The following is a 12,423-nucleotide window of genomic DNA, read 5'->3' as shown; positions in this document are numbered from 1 at the left end:
GAAATACTTAACATTAGAGAAAGGGTTACTTCTTACCTGGAACTAAAACTGATCCAGGAGGATGTTTGATGACTAAATCTCATCTAAATGTTTAATGAACCCACAGCCTAGAGTGTGACCGTCTGCTTCATCATGAGACTGCCAACCACGCTGGAGTTCATGCTTCCCAGAAATAATAATAAGGTGGTGATAAAGGTTTTAGAACTAAAGATTTTTGGTTTATCCAACACAACAGGAGCTTGACGTATGGCTAGTTCAACACACACGTACTGTACGTCTTACCTGGAGAACAATAATAACATCGCCGGGCTCAACTCCAGGCATCTGATCACCCTCACCACGGAAAGTAATACGTTGTTCATCTTTCATTCCTTTATCTACATGTACCTCCAGTAACTTCGTTTGTGGTGTAACCTTGCGACCCATACATACTTGGCATCGGTCACGCTCATTGATTACTTCACCTAAGAGAAGAAAGATGCAATGATTAACCATATTTTTTAATCATTTATAAAACCACTTATTATTCACATACTTCCTGCATTACCTCCCACTTTAAAAATTTACTTAACCAAGGCAACTTAGATCCACTAAACCTTTTACCCTAATTTTAAAAAGTAGTTATACATTAATCTTACTCAATACTTTTCAATTACATATCTGTATGTGACAAGTCTGGGAAAATTAATGATTGAGAGACATACCATGAATATTTTTATTCAGATTGCATTCACTATGCTGTTGAATGATACTAGTCACAAGATTTTTCTTTTCTTCCCCTCAAAGGTCACTATAAACACACAAACAGCTTCTCACCTTCCCCATCGCAATCTTGGCAACGACTCTGCATCTGTTGCACCATGCCTGGACCTAGCTGGGTAATGGTAACTTTGACCCCACGTCCACTACATGTCCGACATGGTTGCAGCGCTCCAGCCGGTCCACCCTCACTATCATCAGAATAATGGTCATTAAGCTCACTGTTCTTTCAAATTATTACACTTCTAACTTAACAATTACGCAAAATAAACGCATCTGATTATCAAATGTACCTAAAGAACACGGGTTAGACCAGTGATGATAAAAACATGGTCAATGATCCAAAACAAAAACAGATCTTTACGATGCTGCAGAAAATGTTTACATACAGTACTTACCCTCCACATGCAGTGCAGATGGTATTCTTTGAGAGTTGCAGTTTTGATACTTTTCCATTATACAAGTCCTCCAACGAAACTCTGAATAAAAGAAATAAAATATTAAGGTAAGTGAAAAACGAAAATAGAGTAGGAATCACTCACCGTCTATCTATCAATTCATTTTTAGGGGGGGAGAAGTCCATACACAGGAAGTTGTAGATCATCTCCAATATTAGAATATCACAGCAGTTTTCATTATATTAAATGACACGAGCCATATCTAAAACATCTCTGAGTCCATATGAGAGCAGCCATTCCTGCTCCAGGTTCACCTAGCCTAAGTGGGTGGAGTCACAACATAAATTTGGTTAAAAAACACAATAAAAAGGTTAGCTCTTTACCTTTTGTATATATTACAGTGGTCTTGCAATTTTCCTAATTTCTTTCTGTACAGCAGGTCGCTGATTTACACACAAGATACTGTCCCAAAAAGTGTGACATTATTCAGACAATATTGTATATTCCCAGGGCAGATTTTCGGTCACCCTAGCCCTATCCTAAACAGTGGTACCTCTCATCGGCACGAAACAGAGCAAACTACTAAGTTGAAGTGTTATATGGCATGTTAAGTTGGTATATAACATATTAAAGTGCTGTGCAGGTTTAAAATAAATTAAATTTTAAGTCATTCTAACCTAACTTTTTACTCGACTTCATTCAGTAGAATCTCTCATCATTCACAAACTACTAACTTTGTTATAATAGCATACTAAAGTATGTACTGGTAAAAAATAACAATGTGAATAACATTTTTTTAAACAATAAAACAATTATATATCACTAAACATTAAGCACCCCACCCAGAGCAGTGGTTTAGGTCCTCCCAGCTGACTAAAGCTGTGACGTCACACTTGAGTGATCGCCCGATTGTCACACCACAAACCACGGGAATGCCAAAATTATTTTCACCCTTCTTTAATAAGCATCACTTAAATAATTAAATCATAAAGATTCACAGACTTAAACTAATAAAGTATTTCCAAAATCACATCACTTTCTTCTCGGATGTCATTGTCAGGGTTACTCCTCCCCAGTCCCCCTCTCTTTTGCCTTGCCCCCAGCTTGTCTCTCTCCAGATTCCATACTTTTTGAATTTTCACATCTAAATTGATGGAAATACAGGATTTCTTAGATGCAGTATCCAGTACCAGCAGGACTGTTTGTAGGATCTTTTAATGTTGGGATCAAAACAAATCCACAAAGCGACACTAGTTGTTGTCATCAAGGTAGAAAGCATAAGATCAAAATTTTGCAGGCAGGCAACACTGGCCCCTCACCACCACACTGGTGGGGGCAAGATTTAAAACTACGCTAAGTCACACTTCAGCTACTTATATCAAATATTGTTCCCTAATTATATTATTAAACGTTATATCAAACAACGCCATTTGGTACGACATAAATCAGCGAATAAAGTGATATTTCCATTAGCCGGAACAATTGGTGCAGAGCACTTCTGGGAAGGAGAGATTTTCAGGTAATGAGACGACTCTCTCAAAGCTGGAAAAAATCCCTCATCCCCGGAATTTTCTTGGTAACAGAAAAATGTTCTTAGAAGTTCCAGATATTGCACATTAAATCATTTCTTGAGCCTGGAAAAATATCCCCATTCCCAGACTTTTCCAGATACCAGAATTTTTTCTCAGAATTTCCACAAAATGCACCTGATTTTCATCTCTCAAACCCAGAAAAAAAAACTAAATAAATAAATTAAAAATTCCCCCATCCCCAGAGTCTTCCAGATACTGGTGAATTTTTCTCGGAAGTTTTCAGAAAATGTGCCCCTCGGTAAATAGTACCCATTGCTGGAATTTTTGGTAAAATTCCAGGTTTGGGAGAGATTTTCAAAGAAATTTTCAATTCCGCCTATCAGAGAGTTGTGGTTAAGAGGGATTCCAGCTAACAGGGATATTAATGTAATTGCATTTTTCATTTTTTAAAATGTTTTATTTACATTTCATCAAAAATGTAAAGGGGGTTGCCCGACTTACGAATTCCCGCTGATATGAATGAGGTTAAACTTTAAATTTACAGTACTGTACTGTTTACGTATTTTATTTACCCGAGGACTTATTTTTTCTTTAATTTACTGAATTTTGTCATTATATTTCTCCTTTTGTCATAAATTAAGTTAGTTTATATGTATACAAGGACTTAGGCTATGATATAGTGGGATTTTAAATATTGTTCTGTAAGCACAGTATGCACATAGCATGTGTTCCGACTTACGCACATTTTCGACTTAAGAATGTCCTCAGGAACGGAAACCATTAATTACACAGGGACTCCCTGTGGATGCATTTAACTTTGAAGAATTCAAGTACAGAAGTGCACAAACTCTCTGTAATATGTGTAATACCAAAATCGTGGATAAAAATAGTACTGTACTGTAGTTAATGCCTTGAGTAAAAATTCTCAAAATTCTTAACATATTTGTGACCCTTCCTTCCCTGCAATGAGTTCAAATGTTATAACATACCCATGAACCCTAATGCCTGATACTTATAGGTGTCAAAAGATATTCTTTATAAAAAGGAAGTAAAGAAAAGAATTTTAACCTTTTAATGAAAATATTGTCAACAGGTGTTCTGCAAACCCGGAGAATATGGAATACAGTATACAGTCGTACTATATGTGGAAAACTTCAACAGGATGAGGCATCAGGGCACCCAGTAAGATATTATTCATCCCATCAAATAGAAGGATATCCCATACTGTACTCCTTATATAATTCTGCAGGTCACTTAAATAAACCATCTTCTACAAGGCTTTGGATGCAATTAAAAAGTAACTGGAAACCATCACTATGGCTGGAATGCCAATCAGGATCAAGGTACACACCTCCATTACCCGGTATACCTTCCAGTTTTTCATTCCCAACATCTTAAAATATTAAGAGAAAATGATCAACACTTACTTCAACCTATGAACAGTATTCTCGCCCCGTCTTGGTCCTCTTCTTTGTGCGTGCCGTAGGCCTCCTCCTCCAAATCCACCAAACAAACCACCAAATGGCCCACCTCCACCAAAGAAATGACCAAAGAGGTCTTCTGCCCCAGCAAAGTTGTTGTCTCCTTCCTGACGGACAATCAAACATTTTATTTGTATTAAATAACTTCATGTTTGGGAAAACTTAAAAACTTATGTAATAAAGTTGACTACCTGTACTTTAATTTTTTCAGCTATCAATGAAATATATAGCCATTAAAACTTCATAATGCCCAATCAGTAACTGACAAATTTTGATGTGAAACTAAAAAAATTCATAGATTTTCCTTCGCTAAAAAGACCATTTTCAAGAATAGCAATACTGTAACAACATGGACCAAGCCTAAGACCAGAAAATTCAGCTTTCTATGAAAATTAACTATATTTGTGGCCTTCCTTGGAACAGAAACCTGTCTGTTGGAAAACTAAGGGAGGGAGTTTGTCAGCTTAGAAAGGGAAGGTGCTTATTTTTTTCCTTAGCGCACCTCAGGAATTCCTTGCTTCATTAAACATTAGGATATTTTCTTCTTAATTTTAGATTGCCAGGTAAGGAATTAATGCAAGAGTATTCTTTTACTGCTTGTATGGTGGTCACCAGAAACCTAACGACCATGTAAACTGTAGGTTTACTGTATACTTAATTTGCTTTCGTACTGGTACCTAATATTTAATGATGAATTACTGTCACAAGTCACCCATTGTGTTAATGATGAATTACTGTCAAGTCACCCATTGTGTTAATGATGAATTACTGTCAAGTCACCCATTGTGTCAAAAGTGCACTTAAGCTTTATGCAAACATTAGTGTATAGAAGATTTACAAAAAATAAATAAATAAATAAAATACATTAACCCTATCATCGCTCTAAGCCATGATTGTAATTTAGTGCTGCAAAGATAAGACCACAATCTTGGGCCTGACAATTCTTATCTAATTTTCAAATCCTCTTATGTGGTACATTTATAGCTACAGTATTGTAACTTTATTAGTGAGAATATATGCACTTTTTTTGTTTGGTTATTCAGACCAAATAATAGTACATGGGGAAGTGACCACCATGGACATAAAGCACAGTGAAAGGGTAACTGAAATACAGTACCATACTCTATTCTCAAAATCTACTATCTCCAAATTTTGGACATCAACTTACCTGAAGCCCTTTCAAGCCATAACGGTCATAAATCTCACGTTTCTGGGGATCTGTTAGCACTTCATAGGCAAAGGAGATCTCTTTAAACTTATCACCAGCAGCAGGGTTTTTGTCTGGGTGGTATTCCTTAGCAAGCTTCCGATAATTCTGAGGAGAAATAAAACGGAAAAAATTTAAGACATCGTTGAGGGATGACATCAAGCACACAGTATTGGCGATTTTGCTCAATGGGCTAACAATAGTTAGCTAAACAGGTAAAATTTATTATTACAGTATATACATTATACTGTACTATTTCAGAAAATTACAGTACAGTACTAAACATCATTCTTACTACAGAAATCATCATTGTTTTACAGCCATTTTCCACTTGCATGAGTTAGCTGTGGTTACCTGATGGCAGCTCTCCATGCTGCACAGTCTCTTGCAGTTTCTCTTGTCAGGTTCCTAATGTCATGTCTTACAACCTCTCCCTATATCATTCTTAGCCTACCCCTGGTTCCCCTTCCCCCCACACTAAGGCTAATGCATCTTTTAACCCAATTGGTCTCACCCATTCTCTCCACATGCCCAAACCATCTCCACCTGCCTCTATGTAGGACTTTGCCAATACTGTACTGAACTCTCAATACCCAGTTGCCATATTGGCTCTGAACAAGGCCTTCTGTCTTACAGTGTCAGATTGCACACCCACCTTGCCAATCTCATTTCAGCTCACTCAAGTATACTTATGCCATCCTCTATAACTGCTCATATTTCACTGCCATACATCGCACTTGTCGCAACTGCCTCATACATTCTTCCTTTCACTCAGAGGGAAGGTCCTCTTGCTGTCAATAAAGGCAGAAGCCCCCTAAAATTCCTCCAGCCATTTCTGACTTGCAACTGAACAGGCTTCAGCATCCCCACTGGCACTAATCATGTCACCCAGGTAACAGAACTCCTTTACACCATTCAAGGACATCTCCCCAATGTTCTGTTTCTCCAGCCTTGCTGTGGTCACATGGTTACTTGCACATACAGAACACAAAGTCAGCAACATCCTGCAGTCTACCATCTACTCACTCTACTGCACCTCTTATCTACCCATCTTCCACACTCACACTCATTGTACAATATTTCTGCAGACAGCACAGTCATTTTCCACTTTCCACCATGGGTCCCTTTCCAAATAAAAAATCAATACTTTTGTTTTTGCCACATTCACTCAAGCCATTTTTGTCTCCATTCCATCCTTCCATTTCTTAAGACTTCTCCACTGCCTCTTCAATACAACAGTATCAGCTATCAGCACTAAGCCATCAGCATACAACTACTCCCAGGACAGGCCAATCCCAGTTCCGTGATACTGCCTCCAACACCATGATAAATACCTATAGAAAGTGGCTCAAGACATTAATTAGACCTTGCTAAGAATTGAGTTAAGTTTCCATACAAATAAAGCTGGTCAGTAGCAAAACACAGGTGTCCCTCATTTACACAGACTTCTCAACGACCACAAACTTCATTTATTCAGAGCTAAGGTTAACATGTACTCAGAAAACCATTGTGTATGTAATTTTCCTTGGCAGTAATGCATCAAGGAAAACACGTCAAGCACACCACCAGAGCACATAGGAGTTTGTGTGTAGACGTGTTTAATAGTACTCGTGTATCATCCCAAGAATCCCCGGGCTTTAAAGGGTTTAAGCCACCACATGCTATGTTTCATAGTTGGGGGGGGGGGGGGAAGAGAGAAGAAAGAAAGAAAGAGGGGGAGGAGAGAAAAAAAAAATCTGAAACCTGGCTTGATTTTTGTTTTGTGGTTGAGGTGTAAATTATTTTAATTACATCACCTTTTTTCATTATTTTCTGTGGTTTAAAAAAGGGAAACACAAGACTGCTTTTTTATTATTATTTCACTTTCTTTTCAAATAAAACAGATGCCATTATTTTATTAATTTGGAGAATTTTCATAAGAATTTCCAGTCTCATTGCTAGTTTTCTCTCGAGTATTTAAACCAAACTAAGGTTTCTTATGTCACTTTTTGTCCATGATATACACATTTAAGAAGTTAGTTTTTTCAATAAAAGCATGAATTTTCACTTTACAGTATACAGTAGACCCTTGCCATTCGCGATTTTGATGACTTGTGGTAAGCAGATGGTGGCTAGCTTGCAAGCCTTTTCCAGCAGCACAAGTCACCCCACACAGCATCTCGTGTTGTACTCTCAAACTTAGTATTTCTGTGTGAAGTGGCCCCTAAAAGACTGCCTAGTGTCAGTGCTAGTGGATTGAAATGTAAAAGGCAAAAGTCAGTGATGACCCTGATAAAGTTTTTAGATAAGTTAAAAGAGAGGCCGAGTGCTGCCGCAGCTGGTCAGTTGTTTGGTATAGGTATACAGTAGTGCACTAAGGTAGTATAATTTGCTATTTGCGGATTTGCCAATTCGTGCCATTTCTTGGAACCAATCCCTCGCGAATGGCAAGGGTCTACTGTATATATTTTCAAGGAACTCTTAAGAGTTTGATATGGAAAATTCCTGTCTATTTAACAAAGAAAAAGACCTGGAAAAGTTCTTATTTGACCATTCAATTTTTGTTGCAGAAATAACATTGACTGGGAAACAGCCTTTTGGCAATTTATGTTAAGTTAAATTAGTAATGTTTCACGTGTGGTTTTAAGTTACTGATGAGAAAAAAATACTGAAATCTGTTTTTATTAACCCAAAAATATCATCACACGATACAGCAATGCAAATATAGTACCTGAAGTCTCCAGTAATTGGTGAAACACAACTTTAAAGAGTAATACCTAACCCAAACTAACCTTCACAAAATAACCAAGGGGGAATCAAACTGGGAACTAGAAAGCTTTTGGTTAAAAATATACTGAGAACAAAAACATCAATGAAATTTAGAGTCACACCCAGCGACATAAGCTGTTACATTCAACGGTAATTTATGAGGAAACCACTCCCACCAGGAGGAGTTCGCTTTTGTCATTTTCTCCACAGATGTTATTACAGTTAAGAATTTTAAAAGAGGCAACTTTTTATTTTAATTTGTAGTATATTTTTGTTTCAGTTTTTCTCTATTTACTATTATAAATCACCTGATCACCTGTAGAGGACAAGACATGAAGGATGAAGTAAACTGCTGGATAAAACATGGAGAAAAACTGATGACACTAAAATTAAGTCTGTACGTGCTTTGTACGCGGAGAAATTATTTATTTATCACAAAAACTCCTCCGAAAAATCTGGTGTTGTAACTGCGTGTTGTTTGTTTACAACAGACATGCTTGGCACAAGCATACTCTCATGTCCACAAAAAATGTTACAGTCATTGGTACTAGATATCAAAATAAATACTTTTTGTTTAATATGGTAGGGGGTCCAGCTTGGTGGTGGCAGTGGAGTTCCCATACATTAACCATTAAACAGCTGGGGTACCTGGCTACACAGGAACTTGAATAAATATCCTGTACAGTATAGGCTGTGGATATTTATACAGTTGTCGGTTAAAGTGTTTTTTTTTTTTAGACGAACATCAGGATTCGATACAAATGGACGAAACTTTGTGAAAATGTTATTTGCAATTAATTAAATAGATAAAGGAAATAAGAATGCCCAAAACCTATTAGAACTTGGGCTAACCAACCTAACCTAAAGTAACTTACATAACACCACCCAACTTAACAGTAAAACCTTTTAAAACATACATGACACTGAATGAAATCTTGTTTCCATTTATTCATTTAATAGATTGTAAATCACATTTCTACAAAGTATCATCCAATTTCTATCTACTCCTGGTGTTGGTCTAAAAAAAAAAACCTAACCGACAACCAGACAAATATTCACAGCTTTACAGTAACATTTGTTTCGTGGCAAAATAACCGGTAAAGGTGTAGAAGAGGGTGATCACCAGAAGGAATTGTCTGAATCGGTTGAAAATTTTTCTACACTCTAATATTTTAAACACAAAAATGGAAACGACAATGCTGGAACCTAATAGAACCTGACCTAACATACCCATAGGTTGGGTATGTTAGGTCAGGTTTTATTAGGTTCTGTGCATTATCGTGTTAATTTATGCGCTAAACAACTTACCTTAATATTGAGGTTGATATACATCAGCAATGGCGAGGAGGTTTATGTGGAAGAGTTCATCATTTAGGAAACGTCTCTTGAAAAGAGATTCGAGATAAAAAAAAAATAGCGCCGGGAGGAGAATTGTGAAGCAGGATAGAGTAAATAAAAAGATTGTCAGATTCTATTACGTTCTATGCATTGTCGTTTCCATCTGTATTTAACATGTTACTACCATTATATAAATAAATAAATACAAAATGATGCATAGAACCTAATAAAACCTGACCTAACATACCCGGGTATGTTAGGTCAGGTTCTATGCATTGTCGTTTAAATTTTTGTTTAGCATGATATTATTGTGTAAAAAAAAAATTCAACCAATTAGGACAATTCCTTCTGGTGATCACCCTCTTCTACATCTTTACCATATATATTTTTTCAAGAAATATTATATTTGGTTTACAACCTTGTTTTTGCAAGAAATTAAAAATGTAATTATTGACCTTGTAAAATTCAAAGGAATAAAATTAAATTCCGTACAGTACAAAGTTGCTGAGTGGCAGCCACTTAAACTAGAATTGAGAACTCTTGTTATTAGAACTTCACATAAACGTAGTCATCCACTCCATCTTCCTACTTCCAAGTCACACTACAATTAACATGTGTCTCCACTTTTATCACGTCTGTATCACACAATGAACCTAAATTTCACTACAGAAACATTTTTTTGATGTAACAAGACAACTTGCAGTTGAAAAATCACAGGAAGATCAGTCTATAACATACACTTCTACTTACGGTGCTCGGCAGTTATAATACATTAATTAACATTATATATACATCTAAAATATCCCATCTTTATACTTACTCTACGGATTTCGGTATCTGAAGCAGTTCTTGAGACATTTAAAGCTTCGTACAGTTTATTGTCCGCCATTCTGCTGTGTGTCCAGGCAATAGACGCCGAGTGGCCTTCACCCTCGTGTGTACTGTGCTCGAATATTCCACCTCCGACACACACGCCACAAGCGCCTTCACCACCACCCAATACCTTATAACAGAGTCGGATTCCTCTCTTTCCTCTGTTACTCATGAATATAAGGGATTCACTCAATAAGTCTTACAAAAGAGAGGATATTTTGTTATTAAGACTTCTTACTTGTTTTAAAGCCCACTGATATTGTCATTAAATATTTATTTCTGATGGAATTTCATGTATTTATTACATATTTTGTGAAATAGAGCGGCTGTCTGTATGATCATGGGAATGTAACTGTGATGCAATGTCTGCCTAAGGTCTTGTTCGTTGTTTTGTCCATGGAATGAATATCTTTCCTTCGGTTTTGACAGTATCGTTAGTATAAGTATAGCAATTCAAGCACCTAAAACAAACAACAATTAAAGAAACTATATTCAAATGTAAGTAATTCATGTTAAAAAATAAAGCTGAGTTTCTTCCTTTCATATGTTCCTATGTTACAACCAGAGGTGAATCTCGCATAATTTTAAATTGTTATTTCTTACAGAGTCTGCAGACATCAGAGAGGCTGAAGGCCTTTGAAATGTTATATTTGAATGCTAGGAATAAGCTACTTTTTAATTATGTTTTATTTTATCATATTCGCCACTTATTAACTTACTAGTCGTTTGGGCGGTTTATCCAGTGTTAGTACAGGAGGAAACCGGGGACCGGGAAACCCGTGGTGTTTGGTAGGGTCTCACTGGATACACCCTTCCTTCTCTTGTGTCCGGGCCGAGGGCGAGGTTCTAACCCTTGAAGTTGGTGAATCATGAGAGACTGAAGAAATTTGCCAAGGAGGGAGGGGACTTTGAATGCAACATCACGAGTATTGTTAATATACGAAATAACTAATATTTTTCTGTACATTTATGAAGAGCTTATGATGCTTGTATTTTTATTTCGAAAAAAGTAAATCTATTGTTATTGTTTTTTCCCGTTATATTTTTGTAATAATTTATAAGACCAATAGGGGTTCGCCGCAGGGTGTCAAATTCATGGCCCTTGGAATGGTCTGGTGTGGCCCACGGGATGACGGTAAAATTCATCAACCTGTGAAATTATGATAGAAATAGATATGAAGGGAAAATGTAGATATGAATAAGTCAGTAAATTCCGAAATGATCTTTACACCATTGTGGCAATAATTGAATTTATATTGTTAATGCTAGTAATAACACTATTCATTTTATCTTCTTCACCAAAAGATCGGCTCGTTAGCCGCCCGGGCGATCGGTCACGTCTCTGTCACGCACTGTTGGCAAATACTGGGCATGCACCGGCTCCTGAATGTACCTGAACCCGCTCCAGTGTTGGTCAAGTCTTCTCTTGAAAGAGCTCACACTCGGTGCCGTCACAACACTCTCTGGTATATTATTCCAAGAGTTTACAACCCTCACTTCGAAAAAGTTTGCCCTCACGGTTTTCTGGACTTGCGGCTTCTTCAATCTTGAGCTGTGACCCCTTGTGGGGCGAGCGTCCGCCAGCTCCAAGTAAGGACACTCAACTGAGTAGTGCCCCCTGAGATGCTTATACACCTCAACTAGGTCCCCCCCTTGCCCGTCTGTAGTATAAGCTAGGCAAGTTCAGGCGCTCCAACCTCTCAGGGTAGCTGAGGTGCCGAAGTGCAGGCACCAGTGTGGTAAAGGGGAAATGCTTATGAATCAAAATCACTAAATAATTAAAAAAAACGAAGCCGCAACCATTACCACACATTCATTACAATGCGTGCTTTTGGGCTGTTCAATTTGGAAGTACTTATGGGTGAGAACAAATTACAATTATTCTCTCGGGTGAAGATAAATAAATCTTAAGTACCGAACCCGTATTACTGAAGCACTTGGATGCCATCCTCCTCCGATACTGAGATTTTGAAAAAAAAATATATTTTTTGGCCAAAAATGACAAATATTGTAAGTTTTATGCCTTACAGATACTCCTGAACAAGCTGATTAAGGATCTGTTGACCAAAATTTTATATCTGGATTAT

At 37.2% G+C, this 12,423-nt stretch overlaps 1 protein-coding gene across 1 annotated transcript; it reads right to left on the bottom strand.

Moving 5' to 3' along the window:
* Positions 1–201: 201 nt before the first annotated feature.
* Positions 202–10,434, bottom strand: LOC121875628 (dnaJ homolog subfamily A member 2-like). The gene is made up of 6 exons (XM_042380232.1): positions 10,284–10,434; positions 5,339–5,485; positions 4,117–4,277; positions 1,158–1,238; positions 817–950; positions 202–464 (listed from the first exon to the last, which is right to left on the bottom strand). Exons 1-6 carry the CDS (start codon positions 10,350–10,352, stop codon positions 256–258), a joined length of 801 nt encoding a protein of 266 aa, XP_042236166.1. The 5' UTR covers positions 10,353–10,434; the 3' UTR covers positions 202–255.
* Positions 10,435–12,423: the final 1,989 nt, after the last annotated feature.

Source organism: Homarus americanus, unplaced genomic scaffold (assembly GCF_018991925.1).
Source record: "Homarus americanus isolate GMGI-L3 unplaced genomic scaffold, GMGI_Hamer_2.0 scaffold22250, whole genome shotgun sequence".
NCBI lineage: Eukaryota > Metazoa > Arthropoda > Malacostraca > Decapoda > Nephropidae > Homarus > Homarus americanus.
Note: the sequence above shows the minus strand (reverse complement) of the source record. Positions and strands in the feature narration are given on the sequence as shown.